This window comes from Equus quagga, chromosome 5 (genome assembly GCF_021613505.1).
Source record: "Equus quagga isolate Etosha38 chromosome 5, UCLA_HA_Equagga_1.0, whole genome shotgun sequence".
Classification (NCBI taxonomy): domain Eukaryota; kingdom Metazoa; phylum Chordata; class Mammalia; order Perissodactyla; family Equidae; genus Equus; species Equus quagga.
Genome location: NC_060271.1, coordinates 85465881 through 85488785, shown reverse-complemented (window position 1 = coordinate 85488785; position 22905 = coordinate 85465881). Strand labels below are relative to the sequence as shown.

The window sequence follows — 22905 nt, the reverse complement described above, 5'->3', positions numbered from 1 at the left end:
TGTCGTCTCTTGTTCATCATTGTCATTGGTGTCATCTCTGGTTCACAGATGAAGAAACAGAGGCACAGAGAAGTTTCGTAACTTATCCAAGATCACCCAGCCAGTCCATTGTAGAGCCAGGATGTGAACCTAGGGCATGGGCTTTTTCTTTCTTTCTTTTTTTTTTTTTGAGGAAGATTAGCCCAGAGCTAACTGCTGCCAATCCTCTTTTTGCTGGGGAAGACTGGCCCTGAGCTAACATCCATGCCCATCTTCCTCCACTTTATATATGGCACGCCTACCACAGCATGGCTTTTGCCAAGCCATGCCATGTCCACACGCAGGATCCGAACGCCGGGCCTCCAAGAAGCAGAACGCGCACACTTAACCGCTGCGCCAACGGGCGGAATCCAGGGCAAGCGCTTTTTAAGCACTATGGTGCATTGTGTCACTCAGCTTAGCTAACACCAAAAAACTACTTCAATGGTTTTTCCCTATTACAGACTCTCAGAAATTGAGATATATTGAAGTGTGCTTTCAAAATGTCAGTAGTTTCCTTTGACTGCCTGATATTGTAAAATAATCAAGAAGGTGTGATTTTGAGGTAAGAATGGTAAACAAGAGCAAAAATGTGAGCCACAACTGTGCTGCACTTCAGTGTCTAACTCAGGGCTCACAAAGGATATGACTGCGGCTGACAAGTGTGTGCAGGTAATTCTCCCTACTCCACGGAGATTACCGTGATTAGCTCTGGTCCATAAAGGGAAAGCTAAGACACAAAAGCCGCAGTGATGTTCCAGGCCACACAGCAAGCAACAGCGGCTGGAAGGGAGCCTCTGAGGGCCCCTCTGGGATGGCAGCAGGTCACACATGCTCCCTGCTTATTAGTGTAAAACACCCTGGTGATTCACACAATGGAATGTGTAAGCCAAGATGTCATCTAATAGAGGGTATGGTTGATACAGCTTTATCTGAGAAGTTACATAATCATCCTAATGTGGAAACGCCATAAAGGAATTTGTGCTTTGGAATAAGAGAGGGGTGTACCCGCTGCGAATTATTCCACAAAGGGTATCAGGAGATTTTCAGTGAGAAACACTTCCCCAGACTGGCCAGGTGCCTTGTAAAACACAGGGCCCAGTGGAGGCTCTCTGAGGACAGTCACCGTGCCCAGTTCACTTTGGGCAGACTTAGCCAGATCCCCGCAGAGAGAGCCTCCAGGGATCCCCAGACCTGCCCGTCCTTCCACTGGAGACAGGTCTATTCTGTATCCAACCTCCTGGGATACAAAAGTCCCTACTCTGAGTCCTGCCTCTTGCTTTAGGGTCAATTATTTATTTGTGCAAGTCTAGGGACCCTTCCTGATCTTTCTACCTAGAGAGCCCAATGAATCTTTCCTCCCACGTTGTTGGAATTCTCTGAAAGACGTCGGAGCTCTGGAAGACCTACCCACCTCCCAGTCTTCCCTTCACCTCTGCCTCCACCGTCCCCTGCCCCAGGACGTGGCAGAAGAAGGAGGTTGGCTGGAAGGGTGGGGCGGGGGTGTCACAAGCACCTGTTACCTGGCAGGTCCCGGTCCCCACTTCCTCATCCCCCAGTCCCACCCACCCTCCCGCCGGGCCCCCGCCCTCCCGCACGCCCGGACCTGGACAGGCCCGTCCCTCCCGCCCCAGCCTCCTGCCACCGTCCAATGGCCGAGGGGCAGGGCAAGCTGAGCAAGCCGCGGCAGCCCAGTCTGGTCCCCGCCCTGTTCAAGGTTCCCGAGTCGGGCCCGGCGGCCTTTAAATGCCGCCCAGGGCCGAAGCCGCGCGGCTTTCGCCACCTTTCTTCCTCGGGCGGCGACAGCAGCACCCCGCGGAACAAAGCAGCCCCGACTCGGCAGCCACGCTCCGGGCAGCAGCCGCCACCTCCGACCTCCCGGGCCGCGCGGCCTCTCCCTCCCCTCCTCCTCCTCCCCCTTCCCGCCTGCCGGGTCGGCGCCGGGCCCCCGGGCGTGCCCGCGCGCGCGCCCCCGCGCGCGTGCCCGCGCACGAGCTAGCCTCGGACCCGCGCCCCCGCCCGGCGCAGGACCGCCCCGGGATCCCCGCCCGCTCGCCGCGTCCCACGTCCCCCGCCGCCCGGCTGCCAGCCGTGCACCCCGCCGCGCTGTGCAGGAAGATGGCGGGATCGGTGGCGGACAGTGATGCCGTGGTGGTGAGTGTAGCGGGGCGCACGCGAGGCGCCCCCTTCCCGCGGCCCCGCACGCCGCCGCCGCCCGCTCCAGCCCGGCTGCGGCAGAGAGGAGGCTGAGGCCCAGACCCGCGCCCCCCGCGTGGGAAGGCGCCCCGGGACCTGTTAGCAGGAGCCGGGTGTGCACGGACGGCGTGGGGGGCAGGACTGCCCCGGGCTGGAGGCCGCTGGCCAGGGGGAGGGTGTTTTGGGCGGACGGCGGGGTGGGGGTGACCGAGAGCCCTCTCTCTGCCATGCAGCCCCCGGCCAGGTGTGTGCGTTTTGCATGTGTGAGTGTGCGCTCGTGTGTGTGTCTGGGGCGCGCCCCCCGCGGTCGCCCCCGACGTCCCGGGGATTCCCCCTTGGAAATGGGTCCGCGCCGGGGCTCCCGTGAGAAGTTGAGCGCGGCCGCTCCACTCCAGCCACGTCCCTGCGGACTGGCTTGGGCGACAGCGGGTGCAGAGGCGTTTGTAGTTGGAGAGGGGCCTGCCCTCCTCCGGCGCGGGGCTCTGGCTCCCCGGTGTGCCTCGACCTTGATTTTGATCTAGATCTTAAGGATCTAGGGATCTTCAGAGGCTTAGCTACCGGCTGCAAAGGACAGGTTTTGTTCCGGTGGTTTCTGCGGTTATTCAATGGACTGGGAGGCGGCAGCATCTGTAGACGCTGCCTGTGTTCTGTGAGGGCTGCTAGATTCCGCAGATTTGTATAGGTTCTTCCCCGCCCCCTCCTCTCCTCCCCCGCTCCCCTCCCCTCCTCCCAAAACAAGAGCCTTTGGAAAGCCAATCTGTGTGCTTCTATTTTTAGAAACTAGATGATGGGCATTTAAACAACTCCTTGGGCTCTCCAGTTCAAGCCGACGTGTACTTCCCACGACTGGTAAATGATTTCGTTCTGTGCTCTGTGTCTCTGCCTGTACCCTCTTCCTTTCTAATTGGATTTTCTAATGGGTCATGTCCTCAGGATCTGAGGGCTTAGCTCTTCGCTTAGAGGCTGTAAACTTCCTGTTTCTCCTCTCATCCTTTGCAGATAGTTCCATTTTGTGGGCACATTAAAGGTGGCATGAGACCAGGCAAGAAGGTGTTAGTAATGGGCATCGTAGACCTCAACCCGGAAAGGTAAGGCAGAGTCCTTGTGCTCCCCCAAGACCTATGCGGCAGTTACAAGGCCCTACCCACTCCTGCGGGGGCTTACTGCCCCTCCTCTTCCTCTCCGTGTGACCCGCGTTGCTAGTTGGAAGTGCCAGGAAAGTACCATGTTCCCATGAAAAGAATGTGCATGAATCTCAGCCATCATTTCTCCAGACAGCTGTTTATATCAGAGATTATAAATATAGGCCCACGTCATTTTCTCTTTGACCCTTAGGGAGGCCAAAGGATTTTTTTTTTAATGGTTTTTAAAAGTGGTGCTTGGAGCGAGAACTATCAATATAAATGAGACCCAAGCTTTACAAGATACTATTTCCTCTGGTCAATTTCTAGGGCTGTTTTTGAGATTTCTGAAATGGATTAAGACACTGTGTGGGTGTTTTAGGTATCTGCAATCCCTAATGTTAGTCATTTTCAACTCCACCACGGTTTTCGGCAGGACTTCTTTTAGGTAACAAAATAACTGATTTGATTGTAATCTTCCTTGTCCGTACATAGTCTAATCTCCTATGTAAAGAGTAAGTGGCCCATTAAAAGCAGACAGACCTCTAGGAGGAGGAAATATGGGAGCCTGGGTCGTTGTTAAATGTGGTTATAGCCAACTCTGAATAAATGGGACCGTTTTCTTTTCAGCTTTGCCATCAGCTTGACCTGTGGTGACTCGGAAGATCCTCCTGCCGATGTGGCGATTGAACTCAAAGCTGTGTTCACAGACCGGCAGCTACTCAGAAATTCTTGTATATCTGGGGAAAGGGGTGAAGAACAGTCAGCAATCCCTTACTTTCCATTCATCCCAGACCAGCCATTCAGGGTGAGTACCTCGAGGGCGCCAGCTCCAGCCACTGGCAGGGTGACGGTGTTCTACTCCTCCGGCATGTGCCAAGAATGCTTTCAGCAGCCAGAATCTTTGCTTGTCCAGGAAATTTGGCATTCGTGGTGAAAAAAAGAAAAAAGATCAAAAGAGTTCTGTTTGATGATATGAACTAATACTCACCATAGTAGCTCTTGGCTCTATTTAGCCAATACTTTTAGTAAATAAACCCATATTTATATGACCAGATTGTTAAGAAGAAATACTTTTCGATGAGTACTCAACATAGTACTAGACATATAGTAGATACCCGTCCCAAAATATCTGATTGATTAATAAATATTAAGCATCTAGAATTAGCCTCATTTTTTCCTCACCCTTTAAGTAGCACTAAACCTTATTAGTTATGACTTTTTTGAGAATGTAGTGATTATCACTTCATTTTCTCTTGTTCCCTTTGCTAATGAGGCCTGACCATGCCCTTGTTTCCCCCTCTGGGTTAAGTAGCCTCAGTCTGTTTCATCGTCACAGGCTGTGTGGCTGACAGATTCCTTCCCTTGGGCCTGGATGAGTATAGGTTTGCTCCTCACTATCTAGCAGGCAGGAAGCACAGCCCAAACCTCCCATCCAGTCAAGCAGCGTTAGCAGCTCTTTGCTCTTTGAAGGATGATGCCAATTAAGAGATGCAAGTCAGTAGTGTGTTAGGAAAGGATTTACTGAAATGTTAGACCTGGTGACGTTGTCTGCACTACACCTTGTTAACGTACGTCACAGTAATGATAACTCAGTTAAAAGCTTGCTGTGCATATACACCTAATGAAGTAGAACTACCCTTAACCTGTTGTTCTTCATCTAGAAATTTACAGGGGCCTTGTGAAGAAGTAATAATTTTTCTTCTTACAGTCTAGGGGGAAAATAAGAATCCATGACTTTCACATCAGGGATAGAGTTGAGATTGTCGCCCATCTAATCGTAGTCTGGGGAAGGCACCCCACGCCCATCATCCCTACCCTCCCCGTCCTCCAGGGTGGCAGTGGCCCCTTAGGCTCGTCTTGACTGTGACAGTTTCATAATGATGAATCGTAATATGTAATTCATGAGTGTGAGTAACCAGAGCCTCTGACTGCCAAGAGGATAAAATGGTCCCCAACAACAAAATTAAAATGAAATCAGCCCTTCTTGGTGATATAATTTTAGTAATAATATGAATTAAATGTGACTAATATCATATATGGAGTGCCTCCTTGTATGGTGAATCCCAATGCTTTTAATAAATACATTCCACAGAACCAATGATTAAACTCTCTGGTGAATTACTTAAGGAAAAGAGGAGGAAAAAGCTTTTACCATATGGAATCAGTATTTCTATTTGGCTTAACAAAGCCTTGTTAATTACACATCAATGGTAATTACTGTGTAACCTTCTCTGTGCTTTATTATTTACCATGTTTTAGCGTCAAGACTATTATTACATGCTGCTAGTGGGTACCGATTCTGTGTTGTGAGGGGCTCCTCTGAAGGTGGGATAGAATTATTCAGGGGACGGTAGTGAAGGCCTTATGCCGTATAAATAAATCCGTGCTACTTTACGTCATTTTCTGGGGTGCAAGGAGAAAGCAGAAATGTTAAAGCGTAAACAATTTTAAATCTTTAAAGGATGTCGAATAGTGTAGAGCAGTGGTTCACAAAGCATGTTCCTCCTTCCAGCAACATCAGCATCACCTTGGAACTTGGTGGAAATGCAGATTCTTAGACCTTACCCTAGGCCTATTAGATTGACAGTTTTGGGGGTGGAACCCAGCAATCTGTGTTCTAAACAAGGCTTCTGTATGATTCTAGTGTTTGAAAACCACTCAAGATGCTGCCTTTCCTTCTCTAAAATGAAGTATTTTCCCCAGAGGGGTTCCTTGAACTTACGAACTGAGGTTATCATTTTGTTTCTTACAGGTGGAAATTCTTTGTGAGCACCCACGTTTCAGAGTGTTTGTGGATGGACACCAACTTTTCGATTTTTACCACCGCGTTCAAACGTTGTCTGCGATCGACACTATAAAGATAAACGGGGACCTCCAGATCACTAAGCTGGGCTGATGTTGTTTGAACCGCCTCTGTTTCAAATAGGATCAGGTGCCACGACTATCTGACTGGACGAAATGTCTTAGCAAGATCTGGAGACTTAAAGAAAAACAAAAACAAAAGGCAAGCTTCACTGTCTCTTCTTTCTGTGCAGTTTAAGCCCAAAATGACAACTTCAACGGTGGTTCGCCCTTAGGAAGCTGTCAAAACAAAGACACCGAGCCATTATTCCCAGAACAAAGTTATACGTTTCTGCTGGATTTGATTCAGACTAAACTGAAATGGATTTATGATGATTTGGGACGTGGTAGCAACTTATTCGTCTTTTCAAAGCAAGATGGTGTTTAGAAACAAAAGTGCTAAAACCTTAACAACAACAAAGACGGTACACCAAAATCAACTCATTTCTGCACTGAAGTGGAATTGTGTAGCACAACCAACATTTTAGTCAGGGTATTTACATAGAATGTAGGTTGTTCAAGGTTTGGTTTTTTTTTTTTTTTTTTTTTTTGCACAGCATAATGTTAATTCAGATTTTTAAAGCTTTCCCGTAGTTATTTATTTATACTCGACGTATGTGTTAGAGAATGATTAATGTCTCAAGAACAGCAAGTTACAAACTTTTGAATGTATAAATATCGTAGGTCCGAGGGGGGGATATTCCGTATTACAATCATGAAACAGGTGAATTTCCACCGTAAAGAATTGAGTCATATCCTCCATACCCCTAAACTTAGGATCTCTTGATATAAATTGCTGTAAGTGCTTTTGGGAAGATTTTGCAACATTTCGATAAAACTGCTTTTCAAGTTATTGACGATTATATACAATTCTATTTACATTGCTTTTTTTCCTTACTGTGAATTAGCACAGGATTGGCTTCCTTAAGACTAATTAACTACTTTTCCCTAGATTTACATAATAGCTCATTACATTGTATTAAACTAATTGGAAACATGTAAGAGGTGATTGCATAGACAACTTTTTAAATGACTATTATATAAACTTTTAAAAGTATAGTATGAAAATGATTCTGGAATGTAGTGTAAAGCAGAAGCAAATGGTCCCAAATAACTTACTTGGAAATAACTTCTATCAACATAAGCTGTTAGCTCATTGTATAACTTTTATCATGTGACCCTCACCAATATCCCTAAGCAATGCCTTTGGAGCTTCAGAGTAGAGGATGCTTCCTACTGGGTTGGCTGTGCTGAGATATTAGGGCAGGATGGGATCCAGATTAGGAAATGATCCAGTTAGTGTATCTGAAAGGTTAACTCCAGAACTCCAGGTCTTTGAGTCCAGCCAATAGTGTGAATGCTTCCCAATTAAGCTGTAGGATTTTCTGTGCACTTGTGGAATCGATCAGACAGCAGAGCATCTCTCAGAGGAGGCTGCAGTTCTATAAATGTTACTGCAAAGCAAGGGACGGTTGGAGTCCTGGGAGCTGAACTTCACAAACTGCATTGACCCTGAAGAGGAAGACCCTTGGCATTGCTTTGGTCAGGTAGTTGGGGGAAAAAAAGGGGTGCTGGGTGGGGGTGTGTTTATATATAATTTAGGTTTTGTTTGTACAGCATACTGCGTCTTATGACACGTCCTTGTCCTGCTTTGCTTTTGAGTTTTTTTTACACAACATGCAGAGGCACTGAAGTGGCCACGTCATTTTCACGTGTTGAGAATGTAGACAGTGTTTCAGTACCAAAGTCTAAGAAAAAGCAAACTAAAATTGTGAATTTTTTATAGGTGATATATTTGGATTCTTCTCAACGTTGAAACTGTTTAGCACAGTTCCATGGTGTTATATAAGAAGATAGTTTATCCAGTAAGACTGGCTGAGCGTTGAAAAGCTTTATGTACCAGCTGACTCCGTCAGCCATATTCAGCCAAGAGGGCTGTTCTGTGGCTTCAGGTGTTTGCAAGCCTGTGATTAACTTGTAAAGCCACTAGATTTTGAAGAGTGTTTGTAGAGACACTTAGAGAAGGCACCCTGAAATATATTTGTAGGGGTTTTGATTATTCTTATGGTGGAAGACCCCCCCACAGAAGGTTTCCTTCGGTGTTTGTCCATTCCCATGTGGTGCATAATTCAGCAGAAACTAGAGGAGTTGGGAGTGTAGCTGTTTGGAATTGAGACTCTGTTCTCTCTCCCTATCAGCTAACCGGTTAGCAGCCAAGCCCTTAGGCAGCTTAGTATAAGGATACACTGTAACCCTTCGTTTCTCTGGGAGGTCAGTGGGAACCTCTTGGTGAAGCCTGTTGGAATTAACCTGAATGATGTGATGGTTTGATTCAGTTCTAGCTAAATTAGCAGGGGGCTAATCCAGCTATACTAATTTGTTGGCTGTAAACTGGAAACAAAGTTCACATCCTCTGTTCGGCTCCTCTGTTCGGCATGTGAGGTCTAAGGTGGGAATTCAGGATAAAAAGTGCAATTTAAAGCTTCACAGGAAAGCATTTGGGTATGGAAGGTGTTATTTCTGACCAGAGCCCTAATTTTGCAATATAACCAAAACCAAGGAGTATAAATAACAATCAGGCTCTGGGGGAATAAACGGCGGGCTTTAGACAATCTGTCCATTTCTGCATCAAAATTGGAGTGAATGTATGTATCTACTTAGAAGTTAATAGAAGTGACTTGTACTTTTTGGGTTACCCAGAATTGTCTTAAAATTATTATTTTTTTAAAATTGGAAACTCCATTTCAAATCTTGCCAAGCTCCTTTCAAAACCCCCCTAAGAGATCACTCTTAGAATTGATGGTGATTTGTTAAAATGGCAAATCCTTTCATTTGTATTAAAAAGAAAATATCCAAAAAGAGGGAGGGAGCCCTGTTGCCTCGAGAGAAACAACAGCCTTGGCATTTTCCAGCATTAATGTAGAAATAATCTTCCTATGATGACATATTTTCAAAGAAACACTTTCTTATTTACTGCGTGGTGTAAAATGTTGCTAAATGTGTTCTTACATTATGTCACTGCTGAAAGTTATTTGCACTATAATAAAAGAATTTTCTACAAAATGGCTTCCAGTTTATAACATGGTAGATTTGGCACCAGTTATGATGGACTTAGCATAGACCATTGGAATATCAGTGTTCTCTCACCCTCACACTCGTACTCCCGGACCACTTGTTGCTGAAACCAAAGTGGGTTCGTCCTTGGTGGGTTAAATCAGTCTCCACCAGAAGTAGTCGTCTCACAAAGTAAAGTATGTTTGTGGCAAATAGGAGACCATGAGGAATCATTTCTGAAGTCTGGCGTCCCTGAACAAAGGGACGCAGGGACATTTATTTCAAATGGGGAATGAATATTCAAAAGGGAGAGGGGTGTTCTCTTGCGCAGGCTCAATTGGAAAACATGCTTCTACTCACACTGCAGGTCACGGTAATATTAAGGCCTAAACTCCTCCTGCAGAGATCTTAGAAGTAAAAATAAGGCAGAGGTCATAGGTGTAGCTCTCGTGGTGAGGCTTGGTCTGGTTCAGGGTGGTTGGTGATTGCATCTCCTGAACATAACAAAAGGAAAAAAAACAATTTGGAAAAACAGTTAAATGCTTCCCAAACCCACCCTTGAGTGCCTCGGGGCAACTAGTCCTTGACACACTTGATGGGGTGTGTCCCACATTGATAAGCTGATCGAGGGAAGGAAAGTGTCTCAGGGCCCTCAGAGACCTAATGAGTTTGTGTTGTGTATGCACTGAGTTTTTAAATGTAGTTTACATAAAGTTCACTTTTTGGTGCACGGTTTGGTGAGGTTTTTGTTTGTTTTATGGGAGGGGTGCACTGGTCCTGGAAGTACTGCATTCCAGGCCACTGCATGGGGCAGAGGGAGCAAGCTCCTGGTCCAACTCCAGGCTCCAAAAATCCATTTAATCTATTGTCCTCAGATAGAAGATGTGTCAGATATTAATCTGATAAGAAGTTCCATGAGTTTTAACACATGGATGGAGTCTTGTAACTACCACCTCAGTCAGGAGACAGAATCGTTCTGTCACCTCAAAAATTCCCTTATGCTGGGGCTGGCCCCGTGGCCGAGTGGTTAAGTTCGCGCGCTCCGCTGCAGGCGGCCCAGTGTTTCGTTGGTTCGAATCCTGGGCGCGGACATGGCACTGCTCGTCAGACTACGCTGAGGCAGCGTCCCACATGCCACAGCTAGAAGAACCCACAACGAAGAATACACAACTATGTACCGGGGGGCTTTGGGGAGAAAAAGGAAAAAAGAAAAAAAAATTCCCTTATGCTACCCCTTTGTAGTTAAACTTGTCCCCAACTCCTAACCCTAATCAGGCAACCACTGATGTGTGTCCCCTCCCTATACTTCTGCCTTTTCCTGACCGTCATATAAAGAGGATCTTACAGTGTCTAGTCTTTTGAGGTTGGCTTCTTTCCATTTGCGTAGTACATTTGAGATTCATGTTGTGTCTATCAGTAGTTTTTCCTTTTTATTGCTGAATAGTACTCCATTGTATAGATCTATGAATTTCTTCATCCTTCCACCTGTTAAGGATGCAGTGGGTTCTTAATAAATTGTTAAATATAGTCTTAGCACAGTATATATACAAAAGTGAGATTGCATTTCTCTTGCCTTCTCTTTCCTGTGGTTTGAATGAGTAGGAAGGAAACTTGATCCCTTGACTATTCTGGCTACAAATAAAAAAACTATGGCTTGTAGAAGTTTGCCTAGCTTCAGTTATGGGTAGTGAGCAGAGAGAGATTTACCCACATGCTGGATCTAGAATCCTACTTATACCTTAATTGGTTTTATTAATCCCTTTCTTTTTTTACATATGCAAAGCTGTGGGGCTGGTCTCTGTCACGGCTTTTGCAGTTAAGTGTAGGCAGAGAGAGGTCTGTTAAGGTGGGGACAATTTGCCGAGGCTGTTGAGCAGAGATAGGACAGCTTCCCCTGCCCCCCAGTCTCGCTAGGAAGGCCACTTGTGGGATATGACATTATGCTTGTTTTGTGACAGCATTTTGGATCAGATGGTCTGGAAGATATCCATAATTGCAGCCCCGAGTGCCAAAAACCCTTCGGGCCTTCATTCATTCAACAGGTGCTTATTGAGCTGTGTCACCTGCTCTTCTGAGCACTTGGATACATCAATGAGTGAAACAGACACAGGTCCCTGGTTGTGGTAAACTTCAGGATGCTTGAGAACCACCCAGAAAGCCTCCTTAGGCACAAGTCCCGCCTCACCCCTGGGAGATGATGTTTTTCAGTAGGTCTGGAGTAGGTCCCAGGAGTTTGTCTTTTTAAGAAACATCTCAGATGGTGTAGGTGGTCCTAGATCCCAAATCAAGCAGCTCTGCCTTTGGGAATTCCATAAACATTCACTGAGTCAAACTGTTGAATTATGCAGGGCTGGAGATTCTGATTTGTGGATATCTTTCTGTGAAAACTTCATTTTAACACTGGGGCATCCTGCTCTGTCAAAAAAAAATCGTGCAGCTGTCATTATAACATTACAACTATGCGTCATCATCTCTGATGGAACTTCCTCCTTGCCTTGCTCCGGTCCCTACCCCAAATATAAAACACCACAGTGAAAGTGCCTTTCAGCCGAGCTTTGTAAAAATCCTCCTTATTGGGTAGATTTAGGACCTCAGTAGCACCCTGACACCTATTTAACAGTGGATTCTCCTAGAAAGACTGAGGTTCTGAGGGAAGCCTGCCTTCCTTCTTGGTAAGCATTTCAATTAGTTCTTCACTGGAGAATCGCCAGGGCGGGGCCCAATTGTTCTATGAGGCAAATACACGGTGTGGCTTATAACTTGTGAAGAGGGCAGAGGGAAAGCGGTAATGGCCCAAATAAGCTTTTTATGGCGTTTTGGAAATGAATTTAGTCTTCCTTTCACAAGAAGATGCAGCTGACTTTATAAGCGATACTGCCTGCTTGCCATGCTTCCTAATCAGCATGTTCATTTCACAGTGATTCCCCCCCCCCAAAAAAGTCTCCTGCAAAAGGCAAAGAACTGCCTTACAAAACATGTACTTCATAATTAAAGAAAGTGGTGTACACAGAGTTCCGAAACAATACTCACCCGAAACAGAAGGGGAAGAAACAGCCACTGACGCTTTCTCTCTCTTTGATACGCCCTTCCACCTCCCAGGGGAGACAGTGACTAGGTGAGCAGACAGGGAAGGTAGGGAGGCATCACTGTGTGATAGGGCACCGCAGACAGTCCCTAAATAATAGGCCCTGCGAAGCGGCAAGCTGGCCACACGCTTTGAGGCTGCTGTGGGGTTTTGGGGACCTTCCAAGCTTTCATGAGTAAGACCGATAACAAACGTTTGCTAATAACTCCAGCACCTCCTTTCTGTCAACGTTCTGTCATTAATTCCAAAAAGACAGGTGCAAATAATCAAACTTACCTGAACAGTTGGTCTGGGAACAGGAGGAAGAGAAGCAATGGGCCGTGATGAGGACGAGGAGTGGGAGTGGAACACCCGGGCCCCAGAGATTTGTTGTGTGTGCTCAGGCGGCTCTGTAAACCTCCAGTCTTAATTTGCCTCCCATGGGAAATGGAAATAATGACACTGTGACATTGTGTTTGGAGAGCCAGAGGTGACAACAGGTTGTGCAGGAGTAAAGCATTTCTGACACTTGATAAAGCCAGAGTTAAAGTAACCGTGGTACCAATTTCTATAATAATCCTCCACAATTTTATAAAGAAACAGTATTAAAAGTGCTAATCCTTGAGACTGTGTCTAGTCCATTGGAATATCCTTTTCATATAATTTCATTGAAGTCTATTTTATTTAAAATCTAACCAAAATTAGCAGTGTATTAGGCAATATTTAGAATGATGTTTGCAAAATATACTTAGGGATTTTTTTTAACTCTGAATTATTACAGCTGTTCCAATATTAGAAAGCATGGCTTTCTCCTAATGCAGTAAAAATGATCTTTAGTTCAACATAAAATGACTTTTAGTGTTATATTAAAAAGTGAACAAGGAAGATATGTACAACATGAGGAACTACTGAAAACAATTTTTTTTAAATGAGAATCTTGATGGAGTAGTGTGGTCTGTTACTATAAGATTCTAATTAACCATTCATTTATCCTACATTTTTTAAATCCTCAAATAAACAGAAAACTCATACACACTCTGGAGCACAAGGCCAGAGTCTCTTTATTTGAAAATACTGAAAATAGACCTGCTCTCATAAGGCTCTGATTAAAGTAAATATTGGGGTTACGTCACAGTTTGGGTGTTTTTTAAGGCATGTGACGTTCTCTTTGCTTTGTAAACGATATAAATTCCTGACTTGGGAGTCCCCTTGCAATCCTCAATAACTTTAAAATTAAGTAAATGATTTAAAAAATTCAGCTTACTAAGTCAAAAGGGCAAATACTGGCCTTTAAATAGTTGGTGCTCTTAAAGCATGTCTGGATAGTTAGTTCATGTCCATAGTTCCCCCCTCCTATAAGAGAATTGCTCATAGCAGATGCTAACAAAGCTAGATATGAATGGGGCTCTTTTATATGAAGGCACCATGTTTGACACTGTGGGTGATAAAAAGAGATAAAAGACATAGGCCGTCTGCCCTTGAAGAATTTATGATCTAACTGGAAAGACAGCTCATGTGTATATAAAACACACATAAAGATGAATGTCAATAAATAGGGCCAGACTGAGTGGGCAGAACATTGCATGCTACAGGATTTCCAGAGGACAGAGCTTGCCACTCACTGGGGTGACCTGGGAGGGCATCTGTGTCTAAAGGACATCAGCTGGGCTTCCAAAGGCCTGAATGCCCTTTGCACCTCTGCGCTGCACCCCAACTCCCCGGTATATACCAACTTCGGGTTTGATCTGATGTAGTTGAAATTCTGGCCTCCCAAAGGAAGAGTTCAAGGAGGAACTTGGTGTTCTTTAATTACACAACACACAGGTCTCTGGTAGAGAGGAGACTCTTCATTTAATGAAGCCCCCAGCAAAGAAAGGGCCACTTCAGGGAATATCTATGGGGAAATCGTATCGTAAATGCATTTCACGTACTCAACTTCAGCTCCACACATTTGGCACCAAAACACAAAACGGAACAAAAAACACCATAGGTAGAAAAGAACTGTTAAATACTGTGAGCAATTCCACCTGGCATCCCTTGGAAAAAGCAAAAAGCCTGAGAACAGAAGTATGATTCCAATGTGCCTTCAGTTGGTTTTGCTCTGAGTCTCATAGTTGAACCCTCCAGCTCCTTGCAGAGTCAGACCCATGTTTAAAGATGTTGATATTTCTCGGGCATTGCTCCTAACTACAAACCAGATCCTTCTTGTGCTCAACCAAAGAATCAAAGATCTGCTCCAACACTGGATGAAAAACTTCAGGGTTGGATTTACTGAGAACTAGACTCCAAAGTGACCCCTTCCTAAGGGATTTTTCAAGGGAAATTTTGACAATAAGCTATTTTTGCCTTGTATGCTAGCAGAATTTTGTGCCTAACCCATGAATGAGACAGACTTCCACTGTTTATCCTGAGTGGATAATTTTCTTGTTTATACACGATAGCCAGTTCCTTGATAGCAGAATCCATTTTATGGGCTCTGGCTCTAGACACAGGGTTGTCCGATAACCTTTCTGTGTTGTTGAAGAGGTTCTATAATCCACACTGTCCAGTGTGGCAGCCACTACCCACATGTGGCTATTAAGCACTTAAAATGTGGCTAATGCCACTGAGGAGCTGAATTTTAAACTTTATTTAGTTTTAATTAATTTATCTTTAAGTAGCCACCCATGGCTAGGGGCCACCATATTGGCCAGTGCAGGTCTCGAACATCAGATCCTGCTGAGCTTATGTTTGGTCTAGATCCTCAGGGAATATTGTACGTAGCAGAATTCCTATTTGAACCTAAGCCATGCTCACCATCAAATTCAGGAAAGTCTGGACATTTTCTGAAGGGTAATGGAGGCCTATTCATGTGAGAGACCAAGGTGCCCCTGGGAGAGAACTCAGCCCAGAGGAAGAAAGAGTCCACAGGGCCGTTTGCTTCAGGAAGGCAGGCAAACTTCAGAAGAAAGTGGCAAGTCTGCGGTCAGTTCTGTGTTGTCACTCACACAGTCCCAGGCCCAGCTGAGTGGAGCCACACCTGAATCCTAGAACAAGGGGCTGCAATGAGCACCATGCTTCCCATGAACCCCATTCCCCGGAGCACTGAAGGGTAAGGTAGTGGCCGCATGGGTGGCGTTCAGTCGTGCATCCAGCCAACGTTTCCGAAGCACCTCCTAAGAGTCAGGCATGGTGCTGGATGCCGGCAGCAGTTTTGGCAGCTGCTGTAGCCCCTGCCTGGACCTCAGTCTTCAGCAACCTCTGACAGAGGTCAGCAGTAACACTGATGCCACTGATGAGCGTCAGGAGCGTAGCTGTCCATTTTGGAATTGCAGTGATGATCAGAAGCATTCATTTATTTCTATGACTAATAGTATTGTGTTTACATGTTTGTCTAACCCGTAAGTGGCCAGACTCCTGTGAACAGCCTTGGGTTTACCTGAAGCCAGTTTCGAAGGAGGATGCAGTGCTTTGTCATAGCCTCAAAAAGCCAACCTTCTGAGTTCCAGAAAGCATTCGGGAGCAAGAAATTTTACTGGCCATTTTGTGGGAAGAAGAGCATTTCACCACATACTGCTCAATAAATAAAGGCATAAAAATCCATGTTAGCTTCTAGCCCTCTCCAGCCCTCTCCTTGACAGCTTCTGAGTCTGCCCAGTTCCCTTCTTCATGCAGAGCTGTATGGCCTGGACCAGCTCTCCCAGTGGGCTTTTTGAAACATTCACTCAACAAAGGCTGTTTTCTACATAGGGGAGATTCTGCCCCTAAGACAAAGAAGAATTCTCTATCGACTCATTTGTTAGTCTCTTTAACACCCTGCCTCATTTCCAAAAGACCCCAGCAGCAAAAAGTGAGAACATCAAAACAGGTAGGGAGGGAAAAAACAGAACCTCCTGGTTCTTTCTATCCTCAATACTCAGGTTTAATGTCTCCTCTTCAACTTCCCCAACAACTTAATTTTGAGGAATGTGTCTCCTCCCTCTCAATGTTCTCTTATCTGTTTGTTTCCTTGTTTCATGTCCATCTTTCCTGCCAGATGATAATTTCCATCAGGGCAGGTACCATACTAATCTTGTTCACTACTGCATCCTGAGCAGGTAGCATGGTGCTTATCACAATAAATAATGAAGAAGTGTTTACTGAATGAATGGTAGTCAAGATGCTGTATTAGTTCTCTATTGCCATGCAACAAACCATCCCAAATTTAGAGACTTAACAATAAAGATTTATCATCTCATACAGTTTCTGTTGGTCAGGAATTTAGGAGCAGCTTAGCTGGGTGGTTCTAACTCAGGGTCTCTGATGATGCTACAGCTAAGCTGGCAGCCAGGGCTGCAGTCATCTGAAGGCTTGACTGGGCCTCTGTAATCGGTGTGCCTTCTTTGTATGTGGTTTTTAAGGGGAATCAGTTTCTCTCCACTCATAGATACTGTGCAAAGGAAAAGAGCATTAGGACAGACAGATTGGGGTTCAAATCTTGCCACTTGCCTGCTCTGTGATCTCCTTGGATAAGTTTTGATCAGTCTCGGTCTCATTTTTCCCTGTTGTAATAGGGGTTGCAAAAATCTTCTTTGCAAGATTATTGTAAGGATTAAGCAGAAGAAGGTCCATGAGGCACTTAGCATAGTGCCTGGCTTGTAATGAGAGCTCAATAAACGGTTGTTGTAAGCACTGCATCAGAGTGACCACTCCCTCACCTGATATTTTATATTCTAGACCTCAGTTCAGCAGTTCTGAGGCTGTCTGAATAGTAGAGCTTGCAGGGTTCTCACGTTGCAGATGAGAAAAACCAGTCCAGAGAGCTTAGGTGACATCCGCAGTGTGACTTTGCTCATCACTCTTGTCAGGACCCTGGGCAAGGCTCTCCAAGGAGACACAGCAGCTCCAGATACTCATCCAGGATAGCAGTGTCCTGTCTGGGCTCCCCAAGGCCATTCTAGGGTGAGCTGGAACTCTGGTTACTGTCTTGGTTGATTCTTTGGGGGAGGTTCATGTGCCTGACCCACCTCCCAGTGACCCTGCGAAACGATTCATCAGTGGCTGGTAAAACAGCAGTGACGGCATCCTCATTCCAGTAAGCCACCCGAATGCATCCAGCAGCTAAAGCCAGATGGAAAACAACCACTTAGGCCTTAATGAGCTTGCTCAGCTATAATTCCGGGGAGTCCTGAGAGTCTTACTAGTTATCTCCCATCTTGTTGTTGTTGTTTGGGTTTTTCGGTTTGTTATTTTTTTGATGGTTATGGCTTTTTTTTTTTTATGGTTTTCCTCATTGGGCAGGCTCCTGCTTTAATTAGTTATCTAAACTTTCACATCCTACTTTCTGGTGTTTCTGGCATCTTTCTGACATTTTCAGTCATTTGCAAACACAAGATTATGAGACTGTTTGTATTAGCCTAGTTTCAAGTTCTCTTTAATTCACCTGAATGGCTTATATGTTTAACCCAAAGAGCACACTCTTATTTTTTTTAAAATCCCTTCTAGAACATATTACAACCAACCCAAGGCTCTAGAGGAGAAAGGGGCCAGATTTTCTCGTTTCCACAAATAAGTAACTCTCTGGTTGAGCCATGAACAAAGCACCCAACCCTTTTTAGGTCAGGAGGGTGGGGTGTAGTGCCTGTCACAGGCTTTCTAGAAAAACTCTGCATATGGGACACCACCATGAAGGATAAATGAAAATTCAACCTGAGTTCACACTACTAGGTTCAAGGGACACCCTACACCATCTGTGGCCCAAAAGAGGGAAAACTCCCACACAGGTGCTAAGTTCACTAGAAGTGAATTGTCTGGTCACAAAAGACTACCGCTTAGACAAGCAAGTTCTGGGTGACTGATTGCTTGCAGTGGGTGGTAGACGCTGCAAAATCATGCTCCAGAATATCACTCACCCACTTAATGGAGGGTGCGGTGTTCCCACCAAGAGAGTCACAATCTGAGGTGAGTCCCTGCCTCTAGAAGACACCTGGGAAAAATTCAAAGAAAATATCTGGAAGGATAGCATATCAGCCCTGTAGCCTGGGACTTGGAAGGCTAAGTCTAAATGGACAGAGGGAACTGACAGGGGGCATGGAGCTCATTCTGAAGTGACCTAATATTGCCATTTTACAGATGAGAAAACTGAGGCCCAGGGAGATGAAGTCAACTGCTTAAAATCACACAGTTTGCCCAAGTTAGATGCAGAGATGGAATGCAGATCTCCTGGTTCCTAGGACAGGACTCTTTGCGGGAGAAAGGCCAGCAGCAGGAGGAGGCAGCATGAGAAGTAGAGGGGAGATGGGAGTTTCCAAAGCTACTGGAGAGGTACTGAAAGGCAAGGAGTTGAGTACTCCAAATATGTCACATGTTTTCCAAGGATTATCCTAGCTTAGAGAGTAATGAAGGTGACCCTTCAAGAAATTGAATTTTGCTTCAAGGGTAAGGAAAAAAGATGCAGAAAGAGAGAAGGGCCTATTCAATTTAGTTAGATGCCCTACAAAAGAGAAGAGCAGAGATGAAGCACTGTCAGCTGAACTTGGAAAGCAGTATGCAAATACAGTAGTCTGCTGGAAGCTTCGAAGACAGTTCAGATCTACAGAGATGCTTCCAGCAGAAAGTCTGCTGAAAGAGAACAGGGATAAATTTATCATCTGTGGTATGTAGAAATGACAGAATTATCCAAAGAGAGGTGCCAAGGGCCAACTTTGTCACGGGTGCTCATTGCCCACATTCCAAACAGGCATTGGTTTGCGGGGCTGGCTCACTCATGGGTCCTGGGATTCTCCACCTTGTGGAGGACTGTTCATCCCTACAAAAGGAGGAAGGGCAAGAGTTTCTAAAGGGCCTTCCTTGCTAGGTCAGCAAATGGGAATGTGGACCCTGAGAGGACATGGGGTAGGGACTAGGGATGATGCAGAGGATAGGGAGGCTGGACCGCAAGTTTCCCTAAGCGTATTGGGTCCCCACTCACACTCTGTGAAGCAGGGCCCTGAATAGTCCATGTGAGGGAGGGACAGTGTGTGTATCTGGCTCCCTGGTGGGCAGGAGGCTGAATTTCAGGGCCTGCTACAGAGTCGGGGCCTGCTGCATCTGCGTGAGTCACTGAGGCTGAGGAGAACAGAGAGAGGGCACTGGAGTCTGCAGTTCCACACACCTTCGATTGGGTCGTCTGTGCTTCTATGAGGTAGACATTTGTCCTCACAGCCAGACCCTCCAGTTTCTAGGCTTCTCTTCACCACCACATTCCCAAGAACATGAGCTTTTCACTTCTCCTTCCAGTAACCGACTGATAATGTGGAGTTGCATGTGGTAGTAGACATGAAGGCCAAATGTAACCTGGGTGTTGAGGGAAAAGGTGGTAAGAATGGCTTGGCTTTGCTGCTAGGCAACTTTCTCTCCATCTCGCCCCACCAACCTTCCTGGCCCCCTTCATTTTAGATAGCATGCTGCAGTCATAAATAATTCTTGAATTTTAGTGACTGCAAACAACAAAAGTGTATTTCTTGCTCGTTGCTATCTCAGGTTGGAGGGTGTTGGGCTCTGCATTATCCTCATTCAGAGATCCAGGCTGATGGAACTTCCATCATTTAGAAAGTCACCAGTCAGCCTGGCAGTAAGCACTTAATAAATAGAAATGTTTTTATTCTGGAGTTGCTTTTCCCCATGGTATGGTTCTGTTGAAGATGGTATAACCCGGGATGGACAGGATGAGAATATTCATCACAGGGCAGTGGAAAAGCCAAACAATAAAGATTCAGGAAACTGGTTCCCAATATTAAACCTACTGGTTACTAGCTGTGTGACCTAGGACAATTTGTACATGTGATGAACAGTTTCTGTGGCCTTGATTTTGGTCATCATCATGATTAAATTATCTTCAATGTGAACATGCTTTAAGCTGTAGGCTTTGTCATCAGGCATAATACATTTTGGTTCTCAATTTGTGAATGGTACTCAGGTCATTGATAATGAGCATGCTCATCTAGGGCTTTGGCCCAAGCGGGACTTGGGCCCATCTCCTTCCCCAGGTGGGAAGGAGCCAGGCGGCAGCCATGTGTGCTCCTTGGACTCACACTACACTGCACTTGGTCGATGTCACGCTCCTGCAGCTATTATGTCCTGTGGCTCTGGTCTCAAAAGGGCTCAGTTTCTGGTGAAAACACTGTAAGAAGAAGTCCCTCTGCTTGTCAAACAATACTTTGCGAGCTTCAGAGTATGTGAACACTGAGACTTCCCTTTTTCTACTCCTTGTCTGAACTGCAAAGGGCAGCTCATGGACCAAAAAGGCTGTTCCAGATCAAAACTCTCCTGACAGGCTTCCCATGTACCTGCCAGCACGCCACCTCCTGAAGCACTAAAATGCCCAAGCCAGTCTTTCCTGTCAGGAGTCTCACCTGGACAGGAAGAACCGACAGGCTTCCCAAAGCATTTGATAAAGTAGAAAAGAACACTTTTTAAAAATCAGACCTTTGAAAATACAGTCATGGACCGCATAATGATGTTTCAGTCAACGATGGACCACAAATATGACGGTGGTCCCATAAGGTTCGTACAGTATAGTCTAGGCGTGTGGTAGGTTATTCCATCTAAGTTTATGTAAGTACACTCTATGACGTTTGCACAATGACAAAATTGCTGAATGATGCATTTTTCATAATGCGTCTCTGTTATTAAGCAACGCATGATTGTAGATACTCTCGAACAGTGCTGGTAGAAGAGTGTGTTAGAGGAGCTTTGTTGGCAAGCCATTTGGCAAATTGCATCAAAAGTGCATATGCCATTTGAGCCAGGAATTCCACTTCTAGGAACTTACCCCAGGAAATAGTCTGAGATATGCCTAAAGATTGAGATGCCAGGGAATTTATTATAGCCTGTTTTGAATGGGGAAAAAAACAGAAACACCCTAAAAGGAGAGCAGCTTCAATAAATAAGTGTGATCATAAGATGGAATCCTAGGCTGCCACTACAAATGATGTCCCTAAGAATTATAAAGAGAAAGAAAAGAAGGAAGGAAGGAAAGAAGAAAGAAAGAAAACAAAACTATGCACAATAAAATCCTATTTTTATAAAAATGTATAAGGACACATTTCAAGAGGTAGTGGTGGGATTCTGTGTGAATCTTATTGTCTTCCTTTTGCTGCTCAGTATTTAATATTTTTCTGCAGGAAACATAAATTCCTTCAATCTTTCAACAAATATTTCTTGAGTAACTACTAGGTATCAAGGGCTGTGCTAGGTTGGTACTGAGAGATCAGATTCCTTTCCACCAGAACTTTTTGGTCTATTGCTATTGTGCAATTTTTACAATTATTTTTTTAATCATACTATTTAGTCCTATTGTCCTAATAGTAGTAATCATACCATTTAGGTAGTTTTCAGCCCAGAGTCCAGGGAGTGAGTTATATCAGAGGCTTTCAAATAGCTGTAATCTTCAAACTACCTTAGTAGTGCTAACCACGCATGGCTCGCCTGGATCTTTCTCCCACACGCCACACATGCTCACCATGGCAAGTCAAGCAAAATCTTTGGGAGGGAAGTAGGGAAAGCCAGACCTGTTTTTAGAGAAAGCTATCCTTTTGTTAAATATCGAAAGGCAATTTCTGATTTATGCTGGAAGCAGGAGGATACCTGTGGTGAGCGGATGGAGCAATTGAAGCAAGAGCAAGGGTGACTATGGTACAGCCTGCTGAGGCATCTCGGTGGCTTTCAGAGATTCATTAACCTCTCCATGCCACACTTTCCTTGTGGGAAAAATCGGGACAATAACATCTGCCCTGCCTATATCGCTACATGTGTAAAATGAGGAAAAAGCGTCTGCCCTGCCTACCTGCCTGGGGAGTCCTCTCAGCTCACGCTGAACCGCGTAAGAGCCAACGTCGCTCCGTGATGGGCCTCAACAGCCGTGTTTGTATCCCACGTCCACAGCAGATTGGACCACGAACGGCCACCAGCCTCTAGCAGGGCCAGTCAGACTTCCTCTCCTCTCCTGGGATTTTAGAATGAGCACCAGGTGACTCAAGTTCAGTCTGGGCTGGGTTTTTTGAAAAGAGGAAATGAAAAACCTCAGTTTCTGGGCTTGGCCATCTTTGATAGAGGAAGCTAGATTACAGAAGAACAAAGCAGCGGAGAGAAGCAGAGCTGAGACAGGGTCCTGATGGATTTCCAGTTCTGGAACACTGGCCTAACCTACAGCTGGGCTTTATTCCTATTTTCAAGTCTGGGAAAATGCCCCAATATTTTTATCATAAATTCCCCAATTTTGCTTAAGCTAGTTTAAATGGCCTCTGCTTCTCCTAACTAAAGGGTTCTAACTAGTACCTTTGCTCCACAAAGCTTCTATGAGAATCAAATAGACTCATTTTGTTTGAGACATTTGAAAACTCCTTTAAAAAGGCTGTCCCCTGACTTTGCGAAGTTAGGTAGGATCTCAGGGTCTCCCTGGGTTTTTTTATTCCCAAATTCAAACAGTTCTGCTGATTTCAACCCCACCCTCCCCCGATGTGTTACATCGAGTTCCTGGGCTTTCTGGGCATCTGTGGCACAAAGTAATGGTCCTTGGATTCTGTGTTGGTTCCAGTAAGTAAACATGGCTCCTGTAACAAAGAAATCCCTAATTCTCAGTGACTTAGCAAAATAAAAAGTTAATGCCCA

General features: G+C 45.2%; 1 protein-coding gene and 1 pseudogene across 1 annotated transcript; one reads left to right on the top strand and one right to left on the bottom strand.

Moving 5' to 3' along the window:
- The first annotated feature begins 1743 nt into the window (after positions 1–1743).
- On the top strand, positions 1744–9242 carry LGALSL (galectin like). Its single transcript, XM_046662114.1, has 5 exons — positions 1744–2172; positions 2992–3063; positions 3214–3302; positions 3966–4143; positions 6091–9242. The coding sequence occupies exons 1-5, from the start codon at positions 1765–1767 to the stop codon at positions 6232–6234; spliced, it is 891 nt and encodes a 296-aa protein (XP_046518070.1). The 5' UTR covers positions 1744–1764; the 3' UTR covers positions 6235–9242.
- A 752-nt stretch (positions 9243–9994) lies between these two features.
- Positions 9995–10172, bottom strand: LOC124240544 (uncharacterized; annotated as a pseudogene).
- Positions 10173–22905: the final 12733 nt, after the last annotated feature.

Bases quoted from the DNA above. Each gene is read 5' to 3' on its own strand.
- LGALSL (XM_046662114.1), top strand. From the start codon at position 1,765: ATGCCGCCCAGGGCCGAAGCCGCGCGGCTTTCGCCACCTTTCTTCCTC. The intron at 2,173-2,991 runs GTGAGTGTAGCG...TTCTATTTTTAG, and splicing joins CGGACAGTGATGCCGTGGTG to AAACTAGATGATGGGCATTT. The intron at 3,303-3,965 runs GTAAGGCAGAGT...TTTTCTTTTCAG, and splicing joins GTAGACCTCAACCCGGAAAG to CTTTGCCATCAGCTTGACCT.